Source organism: Balaenoptera acutorostrata, chromosome 6 (genome assembly GCF_949987535.1).
Source record: "Balaenoptera acutorostrata chromosome 6, mBalAcu1.1, whole genome shotgun sequence".
Taxonomy (NCBI): Eukaryota; Metazoa; Chordata; class Mammalia; order Artiodactyla; family Balaenopteridae; genus Balaenoptera; species Balaenoptera acutorostrata.
Genome location: NC_080069.1, coordinates 31336497 through 31351322, shown reverse-complemented (window position 1 = coordinate 31351322; position 14826 = coordinate 31336497). Strand labels below are relative to the sequence as shown.

General features: G+C 38.7%; 1 protein-coding gene across 2 annotated transcripts in view; it reads right to left on the bottom strand.

The window, feature by feature from the left end:
• CENPP (centromere protein P) overlaps positions 1-14826 on the bottom strand; it is a 218102-nt gene that overhangs the window by 178850 nt on the left and 24426 nt on the right. For both annotated transcript variants that reach the window (XM_007182385.2, XM_057547773.1), the window contains exon 3: positions 14454-14542. In XM_007182385.2, the coding sequence (XP_007182447.2) occupies positions 14454-14542 (89 nt within the window). The remainder of the gene's footprint in view (positions 1-14453; positions 14543-14826) is intronic.

Below are 14826 nucleotides of genomic sequence, written 5' to 3'. Positions count from 1 at the left end.
AAATAGTGCTACAATGAACACTGGGGTGCATATATCTTTTTGAATTATGGTTTCCTCCAGATATATGACCAGGAGTGGGATTGTTGGATCATATGGTAGCTCTATTTTTAGTTTTTTAAGAAACCTCCATACTGTCCTCTATAATGGTTGTACCAATTTACATTCCCACCAACAGTGTAGGAGGTTTCCCTTTTCTCCACACCCTCTCCAGCATTTATTGTTTGTAGATTTTTTGATGATTGCCATTCTGACTGGTGTGAGGTGATATCTAAATAGTTTTGATTTGCGTTTCTCTAATAGTGATGTTGAGCATCTTTTCATGTGCCTCTTGGCCATCTGTATGTCTTCTTTGGAGAAATGTCTATTTAGATCTTCTGGCCATTTTTTGATTGGGTTGTTTATTTTTTGATATTGAGCTGCTTGAGCTGTTTGTACATTTTGGAGATTAATCCCTTGTCGGTCGCTTCGTTAGCAAATATTTTCTCCCATTCTCTGGGTTGTCTTTTTGTTTTGTTTATGGTTTCCTTTGCTGTGCAAATGGGTTACTTCTTAAAAGAGTGAAATCAGATCCTCACTCCATACCAAAAACCAAAATGAACTCCAAGTGAATTACTTACTTAAATGTTAACACTGAAACCATAAAGTATTAGGAGGGAATATAGACATGTAACTGATTACTGAGTGAGAAAGAACTTTCTAAGCAAACAATAACAACAAAAAAGCAAATATGAGGGCTTCCCTGGTGGCGCAGTGGTTGAGAATCTGCCTGCTAATGCAGGGGACACGGGTTCGAGCCCTGGCCTGGGAAGATCCCACATGCCGCAGAGCGGCTGGGCCCGTGAGCCACAACTGCTGAGCCTGCGCGTCTGGAGCCTGTGCTCCGCAACGAGAGAGGCCCGCGCATCGCGATGAAGAGTGGCCCCCGCTTGCCACAACTGGAGAAAGCCCTCGCACAGAAACGAAGACCCAACACAGCCAAAATCAATCAATCAATCAATCAATCAAACATACGCATCTGATTCAAGATCCTCATTAAAAAAAAAAAAAAAAAAAAAAAAAGAAAGCACCTCCCATCACTCCTAGAAGCTGAGTTTAAAAAAAAAAAAAAAAAAAAAAAGCAAATATGATTACATAAAAACACAAACTATCGATATAAAATGACTTTATAACTAAAAGAAAAGAAATAAACGGGAAAATTTGTACTATAAAAATGACAAGGAGGGCTTCCCTGGTGGCGCAGTGGTTGAGAATCTGCCTGCCGATGCAGGGGACACGGGTTCAAGCCCTGGTCTGGGAAGATCCCACATGCCGCGGAGCAACTAGGCCCGTGAGCCACAACTACTGAGCCTGTGCAGCTGGAGCCTGTGCTCCGCAACAAGAGAGGTCACGATAGTGAGAGGCCCGTGCACCACGATGAAGAGTGGCCCCTGCTTGCTGCAACTGGAGAAAGCCCTCGCACAGAAATGAAGACCCAACACAGCCAAAAATAAATAAATAAATAATTAATTAATTAAAAATGAATATTTGCTTATTAAAAAAAAAGTGACAAGGAGATATGAAAACTTAAAAGAAAAAGGCACATAACATGCACTAAAAACTCAGAGGTAAAAGACAAGTTACATGGAAGAAAAATGTTTGCTCTGACAAGTAATAAGATAAATGTAAATTAAAACAATGAGATGACACTTTTACCTATAACATTGTTTTGACAATGCAACCTTAAAATGTTTATATTTTCTGTCTCAGCAATTTGAATTCTAAGAATATATCATAAAGAAATACGGAATGAAGACAAACACTAACAGCTCCGTATTACAAAAAGCCAAAAACAACTCTATATTCAATAATGGGGATTGTTAAATAAACTGTTAACTACTCTGATCTGCAAAATCCAGGTTTTCTCCTTTATTCTAGTAAATTTTCTTCCATTATATATTTACCTATAATTTCTCTTTCATTTTTTCTTGTTTTTGGAAAAATCATATGAATCTTCATAGTCTGTCTTCCAGATTTTTCTTCTTTTCAATTGCACTTGTAGGTGATTTTTCTCAAGCCTATCCTCCATATTCTACTCCTAACTACTTCTAATTTAGTTTTCAGCACTATAATCATTTTATTCTTCCTTTCTTTCTTTCTCCCAGCTCTCTTTCCCTCTTATTCAATTTTCTTTGAATGCTTTCATTTGAGATTGCAGTTATAATATAGCATGTTCTTTTATTTCCTGGATTAATTATTTTGAAGAGAATTTATCTACATTTTCTAATTCCTTTCATGGCAAGGTTTCTAAATGATGATTAACAAATTCTGTACCATTTTTGTGTTCTGTACTCTGTGGATCTTTTTTGTTAACAGGAGTAGATCTAGCAATTTCTGCTATTTCCTAAGGATATAGAGTGAGTAGATAATGCTTGACTGTTTCCCATTTGTCTGGGTAATATCTGACTTGTCTTTCTGTATTTTCAGCTGCTGGACAAATGGATATTAATGGCTTATAATCACTGTTTAGTTTTTTCAGCTGCTCAAGAATATAGTGGGAATTGTTAGGAGCAGCTGTAGTCAAAGTAGACTGTTTGTGGGCATCTACCACCATATCTCATCAAAAGCAAATTCCAGAACATTCTTACAACTCAATAATAAAAAGACAAATAACCCAATTAAAAACTGGGTAATGGATCTCAACAGACATTTCACCAAAGATGATATACAAATGGCCAATAAGCTTATGAAAAGATGCTCAACATACTAATCATAATCTGGTACTTCCATCTGACCCAGTAATTCTCTACGTAGATTTATACAAGAAAAATGAAAACATACGTTCACTTAAAAACTTATACATGAATATCTTCAGAAATGTTATCCATAACAGCCAAAAGGTGAAAACAAGCGAAATGTTTCTCAGCTGACGAATGAATAAACAAAATGTGACAGATCCTCAAGACGCAGCCAAAAAAAAATTTTAAAAAGCATGAAGTAACGATATATGCTACAATATGAATGAACCCTGAAAACATTGTGCTAAGTGAAAGAAACCAGTCAAAAAATTTGTAATCATACAAATTATATGATTCCACTTTTATGAAATGCCGAGAATAGGCAAATCCATAGAGATAGAAGATAGATAAGTTAGGTCTGGGCAGAAGAAGGGCAAATGAGGGGTGATAAAGAGCATGGGGTTTCTCTTTGAGGTGATAAAAAAGTTCTAAAATTGATGTGGTGATGGTTGCACAAAGCTGAATAAATTAAAAACTGCTGAATGTATACTTTAAATGGATGAATTATATGGTATGTGAACTATATCTCAAAAGAGCTGTTATAACAAAAAAAAGGGAAAAAGAAAAAAAATCTCAGAGGAATGCCTTGTCTTTTGTTTGAGTATGTGTAAGTGTTTTGGATTTTGGCCTTATATCCACTAGAATAGGCAAACTATCCTGTCATCATAAAGCCTATGATTTACTGGCCCCACCATTTTTTATTCATTCATTCATTCATTCATTTATTTTTGGTGTGTTGTGAATTCTTCAAGATATTTTTGGGCTTCCGTGGTGGGGCAGTGGTTGAGAATCTGCCTGCCAATGCAGGGGACACGGGTTCGAGCCCTGGTCTGGGAAGATCCCACATGCCGCGGAGCAACTAAGCCCATGTGCCAAAACTACTGAAGCCCTCATGCCTAGAGCCCGTGCTCTGCAACAAGAGAAGCCACCGCAATGAGAAGACTGCACACCACAACGAAGAGTAGCCCCCGCTCACCGCAACTAGAGAAAGCCCACGTGCAGCAACGAAGACCCAATGCAGCCAAAAATAAATAAATAAATAAATAAATACATTTATTAAAAAAAAAAAAAGATTGCATTGGCTATTTGGGATCTTTTGAGGTTCCAAACAAATTCTAAGAGTTTCTTCTATTTCTGTGAAAAACATCGTTGGAATTTTGGTAGGGATTGCACTGAATCTGCAGATAGCTTTTGTCAGTATGGACATTTTAACAACATTAATTCTTCCTATCTATGAGCATGGAGTATCTTTCTACTTATTTGTGTTATAAACTTCTTTCATCAATGTCTTATAGTTTTCAGTGCACAGCCCTTTCACCTCCTTGGTTAAACTTATTTGTAGGTATTTTATTCTTTTTGATGCTATTGTAAATGAAATTGTTTTCTTAATTTCTCTGATAGTTCATTATTAGTGTATAGATATGCAACAGATTTATTGATTCTGTATTCTGCAACTTAAGTGAATTAGTTCATTTGTTCTAACAGTTTTTTTGGTTCTTTTTTTTTTAGTGGAGCCTTTAGGGTTTTCTATAAATAATAACATGTCATCTATGAATAGTGACAGTATGACTTCTTTCTTTCCAATTTGGATGCCTTTTATTTCTTTTTTTTAATCTAACTGATCTGGCTAAAACTTCCAATACTGTGTTGGATAAATACGGCAAGAACTGGCATCCTTTGTCTTATTCTAGATCTTACAGGAAAAGCTTTCAGCTTTTTACTATTGAGTATGAAGTTAGCTGTGAGCTTATCATATATGTCCTTTATTATTTTGAGGTATATTCCCTCCATACCTACTTTTTTTAACATTTTAATAATAACTTTATCTTTTTCTAACATCTTTATTGGAGTATAATTGCTTTACAATGTTGTTAGTTTCTGCTGTACAACAAAGTGAATCAGCTATACGTATACATATATCCTCATATCTCCTCCCTCTTGCGTCTCCCTCCCACCCTCCCTATCCAACCCCTCTAGGTGGTCATAAAGCATGGAGCTGATCTCCCTGTGTTATGCGGCTGCTTCCCACTAGCTATCTATTTTATTTATTTATTTTAATTTTTTATTTTTTTAACATCTTTATTGGAGTATAATTGCTTTACAATGTTGTATCAGTTCCTGCTGTATAGCAAAGTGAATCAGCTATACATATACATATATCCCCATATCCCCTCCCTCTTGTGTCTCCCTTCCACCCTCCTTATCCTACCCCTCTAGGTGGTCACAAAGCATCAAGCTGATCTCCCTGTGCTATGAAGCTGCTTCCCACTAGCTATCTATTTTACATTTGGTAGTGTATATATGTCAAGGCCACTCTCTTACTTCGTCCCAGCTTACCCTTCCCCCTCCCCATGTCCTCAAGTCCATTCTCTATGTCTGAGTCTTTATTCCTGTTCTGCCCCTAGGTTCGTCAGAACCTTTTTTTTTTTTTAGATTCCATATATATGTGTTAGCATACGGTATTTGTTTTTCTCTTTCTGACTTACTTCACTCTGTATGACAGACTCTAGGTCCACCCACCTCACTACAAGTAAGTCAATTTTGTTTCTTTTTATGGCTGAGTAATATTCCATTCAACTGTCGATGGACACTTAGGTTGCTTCCATGTCCTGGCTATTGTAAATAGTGCTGCAATGAACATTGTGGTACATGTCTCTTTTGGAATTATGGTTTTCTCAGGGTATATACCCAGTAGTGGGATTGCTGGGTCATATAGTAGTTCTATTTTTAGTTTTTTAAGGAACCTCCATACTGTCCTCCATAGTGGTTGTATCAATTTACATTCCAACCAACAGTGCAAGAGGGTTCCCTTTTCTCCACACCCTCTCCAGCATTTATTGTTTGTAGATTTTTTGATGATGGCCATTCTGACTGGTGTGAGGTGATACCTCATTGTAGTTTTTTTTTTAATAATTTTTTTTTTTTTTTTTTTAATGAGGATCTTGAATCAGATGCGTATGTTTTGATTGATTGATTGATTGATTGATTTTGGCTGTGTTGGGTCTTCGTTTCTGTGCGAGGGCCTTCTCCAGCTGTGGCAAGCGGGGGCCACTCTTCATCGCGATGCGCGGGCCTCCCACCGTCGCGGCCCCTCTCGTTGCGGAGCACAGGCTCCAGACGCGCAGGCTCAGCAGTTGTGGCTCACGGGCCCAGCCGCTCCGCGGCATGTGGGATCCTCCCAGGCCAGGGCTCGAACCCGTGTCCCCTGCATTAGCAGGCAGACTCTCAACCACTGCGCCACCAGGGAAGCCCTCATTGTAGTTTTGATTTGCATTTCTCTAATAATCAGTGATGTTGAGCAACCTTTCATGTGTTTGTTGGCAATCTGTATATCTTCTTTGGGGAAATGTCTATTTAGGTCTTCTGCCCATTTTTGGATTGGGTTGTTTGCTTTTCTGATATTGAGCTACATGAGGTGCTTGTATACTTTGGAGATTAGTCCTTTGTCAGTTGCTTTGGTTGCAAATATTTTCTCCCATTCTGAGGGTTGTCTTTTCGTCTTGTTTATGGTTTCCTTTTCTGTGCAAAAGCTTTTCTATACCCACTTTGTTGAGGTTATTACCATAAACGGTTGCTGAATTTTATCAAATGCTTTTTCTGCATTTATTGAGATAATCATGATTGTTTATCCTTTTTTGTTAATGTGGTGTAGCACATCAATTGATTTGCAAATGTTGAACCATGCTTGCATCCCTGGAATAAGTTCCACTTGATCATTGTGAATGATCCTTCTAATGTATTGCTGAATTTAGTTTGCTAATATTTTGTTGAAGATTTTTACATCTATGTTCACCAGGGATATTGGCTTATAATTTTCTTTTCTGTGCCCTTGTCTGTTTGGGGTATCAGGGTAAGCTGGCCTTGTAAAGTAAGTTCAGAAGTGTTCCTCCTCTTTTTGGAGAGTTTGAGAAGCACTGGTATTAATTCCTCTTTAAATGTTTGGTAGCAGTCATCAGTGAAGCCATCTGGTCCTGGATTTTAGTTAGTTGGGAGGTTTTAAATTAGTGATTCAATCTCCCTATTAGTAACTGGTCTGTTCAGATTTTCTATTTTTTCCTGATTCAGTCTTGGAAGGTTGTTTTTAGGAGTTTATCCATTTGTTGGTGCATAATTGTTCACAGTAGTCTCTTATGATCCTTGGTATTCCTGTGGTAGCAGTTGTAATGACTCACCTTTCATTTCTGATTTTATTTGAGTTTTTTTTTTCTTGGTGAGTCTAGCTAAAGATTTATCAATTTTGATTATCCTTTCAAAGAATCTGCTCTTAATTTCATTGATCTTTTCTAAAGTCTTTTTAGTCTCTATTTCATTTGTTTCTGTTCTTATCTATGTTCATAGGTTTTTTTTTTTTTAATTTATTTATTTATTATTTATGGGTGTGTTGGGTCTTTGTTTCTGTGCGAGGGCTCTCTCCAGTTGTGGCAAGTGGGGGCCACTCCTCATCGCGGTGCGCAGGCCTCTCATTATCGCGGCCTCTCTTGTTGCGGAGCACAGGCTCCAGACGCGCAGGCTCAGTAACTGCGGCTCACGGGCCTAGTTGCTCCGCGGCATATGGGATCTTCCCAGACCGGGACTCGAACCCGTGTTCCCTGCAGTGGCAGGCAGACTCTCAACCACTGCACCACCAGGGAAGCCCCATGTTCATAGGTTTTTTGTTTGCCTTATTTGTTTGTTTTTGGCCCCACCAAGTGGCTTGCAGGATCTTAGTTCCCCCACCAGGGATCAAACCCAGGCCCTTGGCAGTGATAGCACAGAGTCCCAACCACTGGAACGCCAGGGAATTCCCTCTGATCTATGTTATTCCCTTCCTTCTGGTAACTCTGGGCTTCATTTGTTCTTCTTTATCTTTATACCTCAGTTCCTTGAGGTATGAAGTTAGGTTGTTTGAGATTTTTCTTGTTTCTTCAGATGGGCATATATTGCTATGGTCTTCCCTTTCAGAACTACTTTTACTGCAGCCCATAAGTTTTGGTATGTTGTATTTCCATTTTCATTAGTCTCAAGGTATTTCTTTATTTTGCTTCCATTTCTTTTTTGACCCATTGGTTGTTCAGTAGCATGTTTTTAATCTCCACATATTTGTAAAATTTCCAGCATTCTTCTTGTAATTGATTTCTAGCCATACCACTGTGGTTGGAAAAGATGCTTGACATCATTTCAACTTTCTTATATTTAAGACTTATAACATATAAGTTAAGAACATATGTTCTATCCTGGAGAATGTTCCATATATACCTGAAAAGAATGTGTATGGTGTTGCTTTTGGAAGGAATGTTCTATATAATTCAACCTGGTCTAATGTGTTCTTTAAGGTCAATGTTTCCTTATTGATTTTCTCCCTGATCTATCCATTGATGTGTGATCAATTTAAGGTCCCCAATTATTATTATATTGCTGTCTGTTTCTCCTTTAGGTCTGTCAATATTTGCTTTGTATATGTAGGTGCTCCTCTGCTGGGTGCATAAATATTTATAAATGTTATATCCTCTTATTGAATTGACCCCTTTAGCATGATGTAGTGCCCTCCTGTCCCTTATTATCGCCTTTTTTTAAAAGTCTCTTTTGTCTGATATAAGTATAGCTACCACAGATTTCTTCTGGTTTTCATTTGCATGGAATATATTTTTCCACCCCTTCACTTTCAGTCTGTGTGTCCTTACACCTGAAGTGAGTCTCTCTCTTTTTTTTTTTTTAATTTTATTTATTTATTTATTTTTGGCTGTGTTGGGCCATCATTGCTGCATGAGGGCTTTTCTCTAGTTGCGGCGAGCGGGGGCTACTCTTCGTTGCAGTGCATGGGCTTCTCATTGCGGTGGCTTCTCTTGTTGCAGAGCACAGGCCCTAGGTGCATGGGCTTCAGTAGTTGTGGCACACGGGCTCAGCAGTTGTGGCGCACGGGCTTAGTTGCTCCGCAGCATGTGGGATCTTCCCGGACCAGGGCTCGAACCCGTGTCCCCTGCATTGGCAGGTGGATTCTTAACCACTGCGCCACCAGGGAAGCCCTGAAGTGAGTCTCCTGTAGGCAGCGTACAGAGGGGTCTTGTTTTTTATTTGTTCATCTACTCTATTTCTTTTGATTGGAGAATTTAGTCCATTTACATTTCAAGTAATTATTGATAGATATGTACTTAATGTCACTTTGTTCATTGTTTTCTAGTGTTTTGTAGTTTCTCTGTTCTTCTCTTGCTTTCTTCCTTTGTGGTTAAATGACCTTCTTTAGTAGTATGCTAATATTCCTTTCTCATTACCTTTTGTGTATCTACTATAGGTTTCAGCTTTATGGTTACCATGAGGCTTACAAATAACAACTTACATTTATAACAGTCTCTTTTAAGTTGATAACAACTTAAACACATTCCAAAGCTCTACATGTTTACTCTCCCCCTCAACGTTTTATGTTCTTGATTTTACGTTTTACATATCTTTATCATGTATATCCCTTAAATAATTATTGTACTTAGTTGTTTTTACTATTTTTGTCTTTTAACCTTTGTATTAGCTTTATAAGTGATGAATTCACTACCTATACTACATATTTACATTTACCAGTGAGATTTATACTTTCATGTTTTCCTGTTACTAATTAGTGCCATTTCTTTTCAGCTTAAAGAAATCCCTTTAACATTTCTTTTAAGGCTGGTTTAGTGGTGATGAACTCCTTTAGCTTTTGCTTATCTGCAAAATTCTTTTACCTCTTCTTCGATTCTGAATGATATCTTTGCCAGGTTGATAATTCTTGGTTGGAAATTTTTTTCTTTCAGCACTTTGAATACATATGCCACTCTCATCTGACCTGCAAAGTTTCCGCTGAAAAATCTGCTTAAGGTCTTTAGGGTGTTCCCTTGTACGTAACAATTGTTTTTCTCTTGCTGCTTTTAAGAGTCTCTCCTTGTTTTCAAATTTTGGTATTTTAATTTTAATGTGTCGGTGTGGGGTTTTTGCGGTTCCTATTATTTGGAACTCTTGGGGGTTCCTGGATCTGGCGAACTGTTTTTACAGTTTAGGGAAGTTTTCCACCATTATTTCTTCAAATATGTTTTCAGACCCTTTCTCTTCTCCTTCTGAGACTCCTAATAATGTGAATGTTAGCACACTTCATGTTGTCCCATAAATCCTTTAAGCTATCTTCACTTTTTTTTCATTCTTTTTCGTTTTTGCTGCTTTGATTTGGTGAGCTCCTGTGCCCTGTCTTTGAGTTCACTGATCTCTTCTTCTGTCTCATGTTGTCTGCTGTTAAAATCTCCGATGTATCTTTCAGTTCAGTTACTGTACTCTTTAGCTTGGGGACTTCTGTTTGGAACTTTCTTATATTTTCCGTATCTTTGTTGAAGTTCATGTTTTCATCCGTTCTTCTCCTGAGTTTGGCTAGTACCTTTATGACCATTACTTTGAACTCTTTATCAGGTAAATTACTTATCTCTGTTTCGTTAAGGATTTTTCCTGAGGTTTTATCTTGTTCTTTCTTGTTTTGAACATATTCCCCTGTTTCTTCATTTTACTTAATTATCTATGTTGGTTTCTATGCATTAGATGAAACAGTCACCTCTCCAGTCTTGAAGGGCTGGCCTTGTGTAGGAGATGAACCTTACTGTTCAACCCTGCCCTAGTTCTTGGTTATCTCTCAAACCTTTGTGATTATCCAAGCTGCCAATTTTATTTTTTATAGCTCCCAGTAGTTGAAGTTGTGCCAGGACCAAATATTCTTTTTAATTTAAAATTTTCCCTATTTTTGAATCTTTTTTTTCATTTCATTGCATTTCAGGGAGAGTAGTTATGAAAACATACTTAACTGTCACTTCCCCCAGAAACTGCCACCCATTTGACTTATTATGCTGCATGGACTATGAATGCTGACACATGTTAATTCTCACATTCTTGTAACTCCTCACAAACAGTACAATAGCACTAACAACACCAGAGAGTAAATCTGGGGAAAAGAGTTGTATGCTCCAACTGCATCTGACAATAACAGCTGTGCCAACATGGGTAATCATTCAAACATTCTGGGTGTATTTCCCTATAAGAGGGTTGACCTAGATAATCTATAAGGTCACTTTTGGTGCCAGCATTCTATTAATATGATTTTAGGTCACTTTGGTTTCTAACATTGTACTACCATGATTTTATTATAACAGTATTCTATAAGTAAGATAATTTTATTGTTTAGGTTACTTTTTAATTTTCTGATAGTTAAACATCTCCCTCTAGTGGAAATTTTGTTTTAAAAAGTGTTTTAGAACACAGAAGGTTGCTATTTATTTACGACTGCTTTTTTTCTATCAGTCTCAACTATAAAAATCTGCTCAACACATAAAATGGTAAAATTATTTTAGAAGGCAGTTTGGTACTATCAATCAGAATTTACATGTAAATCTCCTTTAAGCTGGCAATTCCACTAGAGATATAGTTCTAAAAATATACTTACCTAAGTAGGTCTAGAACATCTGAGGGTTTACCAATAAATAAAAAAAATCATAAAACTGGAAAGGTGCAGAGAGAAAGGGAGTGTTCTTAACATAGCCTGGGACAGCATGCTCTTTTTGTAGCAAATTAGGTAAAACCAAGCAGTTGAAAAGCACCTACATACTTTGAAATGTATATAATGACAACTTATGTCCCTTCAGAGATTCAGCAATTACTGTGTTCTATGTCTTTCAAAGAACATAAATTGTTCCTCTCCTTAGATTTTTTTTTCCCCTGCATCCCCTAAAGCACGTAGGACAGAAACTGCTGGTAGTCCCCAATATTTGTACTTCATTCTTGCTCCAATTTTTTCACTGGCTACATGGCCATGCATAATGAAGACTAAATTCCCAGCCTCCCTTGCACTAATTTAATGGCCATTGGAATGTAGGTGAAAATGATGGGTGTTACAACTTCTGAGAAGTGTCCTTCAATGGAAAAGATGAGCCCTGGTTTGCCCAGCCCTTTTTCGATATCAGAAATGCTAAAGTGATAATTGCACCATGATTTGGAAGTCACATGGGTGATGGCAGAGCCTGATGATCATGAAACCACCATACTAGCCCTTGAAAACATATCCTGCAATTTTGTTTAAGCAATAGAGAAATAAACTTCTAGTACTTTGAACCTTCCTTATTTTTAAGTTTTCTGTTATGTGCAGCTCAACTAATTCTAATTCATTCAGCATGTGAGCTAACAGTATAACTTTAGGCCAATACTAAATGGTTACAAAATTTTCAATCATGCTTTGGTGGTATGAGGATCAGAATATTAGCTTAAAAGGTGAGGTCTGGGCTGGTGCCATTACTGCCTGGTAGGAGGTAGGAAGCATAGCCACTATAGCAGGGGTAGCACGTCCTGTATGGTAGGGCCCACACGGCTCTGGTCCTGTCTATGTGGCTTCATGGTGGCCACCCAGGACCATCAAGCTAAGCTACTGTGGGAGCTGCAGGGGCCCAGTGCCAGTTCATGCTGGGAATGCCTCTGGTCAGGTAATAGCCATTCTTCAGAAGCACGGTACATTCTAAAAAATGCCCCCAAACTGAAACCTCATCCTTGATCTAACTCATGATGTGATCAAATTACCACTTGATGCTTTTCTTCAGAGGCTTAAGGTGACCACAGTATGGAACTTCAACAAAATGAAATTAAAATATTCCAGTCTATTTTATCTCTCAGGCCAAAGCCCCACTAATGAGCACACTAATCAATCTTTGGCCACAACCTATCCTGGAATGTATAGCTCCACTGAGCAGCTCGTTCACCTCAACTTCAGATGGTCTTTCTTTTTTCAGTTGGACTTGTGGACAGCCTCCCAAGGATAAGCCTAATTTTGCTAGCAGTCTAGCTTCTCTCCAGATAAGTCAGGGAGTGACTATAAAAAAGGTGAATGCCAACAGCAGAAAAAGCCTGTAGGACCCCAAGGCTACTAGGATGCCCCTGAGCAGTTTCCTGGACAATGTATACACTGATAGTGCAGATGTTCTCAGACATGGAACTAGACCTCAGACGTCTGACTCTGCCAACCCGACACAGATTATAGGCCTGGCCATTAATGGAGGCCAGAATGCAGGTAAGCATTTGGTATCTCACCACTCTGAGCTTAGGATCACATTAGGCATAAAGAAAGAAAAGGCAGTTGTCCAACTATGCATCCTTATGCAATGAGACAACATCCAGGAATTCCTGGGCCACACAAAGGAGAGTCTGGAGTCCTGGCATGGGCTTTTCATCCTAAACTAGATCAATCCATTTGGGTCCATATTCTGTTTTAGTCTTCAGCAGATGATTTTTGAGGTCATACAGAACTACAATATCATCTTGGTGACTCTGCATGGCTCCAAGGCCTGGTGCCAACCTGGGAACAGTTTACCTTCCCTAGGGACACTCATCACCCATGTCCATGACATCCTACTCAACCGGCTTTGGCAATGCCACACTGTGGATGTTCTTGGTCACTTTGACAGACTAAAAGGGGATACTCTGAGGTGGGAGCAAGCTGGAAACTCTGCCATCAGATGAGAGGCCTAGATATCCCTCAGTCAGTTCTCAGCCTGCCAGGGTCTGTGGTGACAACCAGGGACATAGACTGCAAAGAGTACTCAAGAAGCAAAACCTCTAGCCCAGATACCTGGACCCAATTACTCCTGACTAGTTGGGGGCAGTTTTTGATATGTGACATCAACTCCTGTTGCATACAAAAAGGGACAACTTGAGGATGTTTCTGTGGCTGAGGATAAGCATGAGGAACCCCGGCACATGACTGCGAATGCAAGCAAGCAGCAGATCCATATGACTTGGTTGTGACAACTGGTCTACATCCACTTTAGTTATCTGATGAACTGAGGCCAAGGCAGCGTGCCTGCCCTTCCCTGTTCCTCTCCTCTACACATACTCCCTGTAGGCCCAAACTCATAAAACCAACGGGTTGAAATTGCCTTTTGCTATCAAAGCATGTGCCCAGGATTGATCATTTCTCAAAATTATGCCTGGATCCCATTCTTCTTAGAGCCAGACTTTGAAGATGTCTGAGTCTTGTTCTGCCCTATCCTGGCCAGGGGCTGCACGTTAATATTCTGTCTGCTTTCTGATTTTATGTGAAAATCCTAACCAAGAGTATCTTCCTCCCATGTTGTGTCTCAGCAGTCCTGTATAACTTGCTGGCATAACCGTGAACCACCTTGAAGTCTAACCCTCCAGCCCTGAGCAGTCTTCAGATTGTAGTGATCCCACATGGCCACAACTATAGGAGAGGCCCTGAGCAAGAACACCAACTGTGCTGCTCCCAAATACCTGACACACAGAAAATTGTGAGATAATAAATGTGTTTTATTGGTTTAAGCTGTTAAATTTGGGAGAAAATGTTAAGCAGCAATAGATAATAGATAATAGATGACTGAGATATCAGCTGACGACTGAGGGCATCCAAGACTGTTCCCATGACCTCAGGGCTTGCACTGGAAGCCCAGGAACATCTTACTACCTGCCCTCCAGTAAAGCACTATGCTCTCAGCAACAATCTTACTGTATGCAGTTGCTGGGGTATTCATACTTAAAAATTTTTTTAATGATACCACTTTGCACAAATGTGCTACAAGGGGGCCCTAGCTCAAGAACGTCTCCTCAACTCAGCCACTGCTGAAGACTGGGGTGTGGGAGTTTTTATTTCATAGCAGCAGAATCTGTGTTATCTATCACAATGTATTCTTAATTTACCTGGATTTCCAGAAGCTGAAATTCAAGTTGAAACGTAATCATGTGGCAATCTCCTGATAATCTGTGTCTCTGCAGAACTTTCTTTATACCTGTAAATCAGAAAAATAAATATTTTTGTTTGCAAAAAACAATTTCCTTTAAATATCTATTATTTAATTTTGTGTGGATACCTATAATATATGTGGGTGTATGTGTGAGAGTGTATTTGCATTGAAAATACCTGGAAGAATGTACACCAAATTGATCGCCTTTGCAAAATAAGATTAAAGACAACTTGTACTTTCTAGTTATCGATTATACCAAAGATTAAGGTAAGAAACAGAAATATGCTAGTATGACCCTAGACAAATTTGAATCATGATTAACTGTTAGA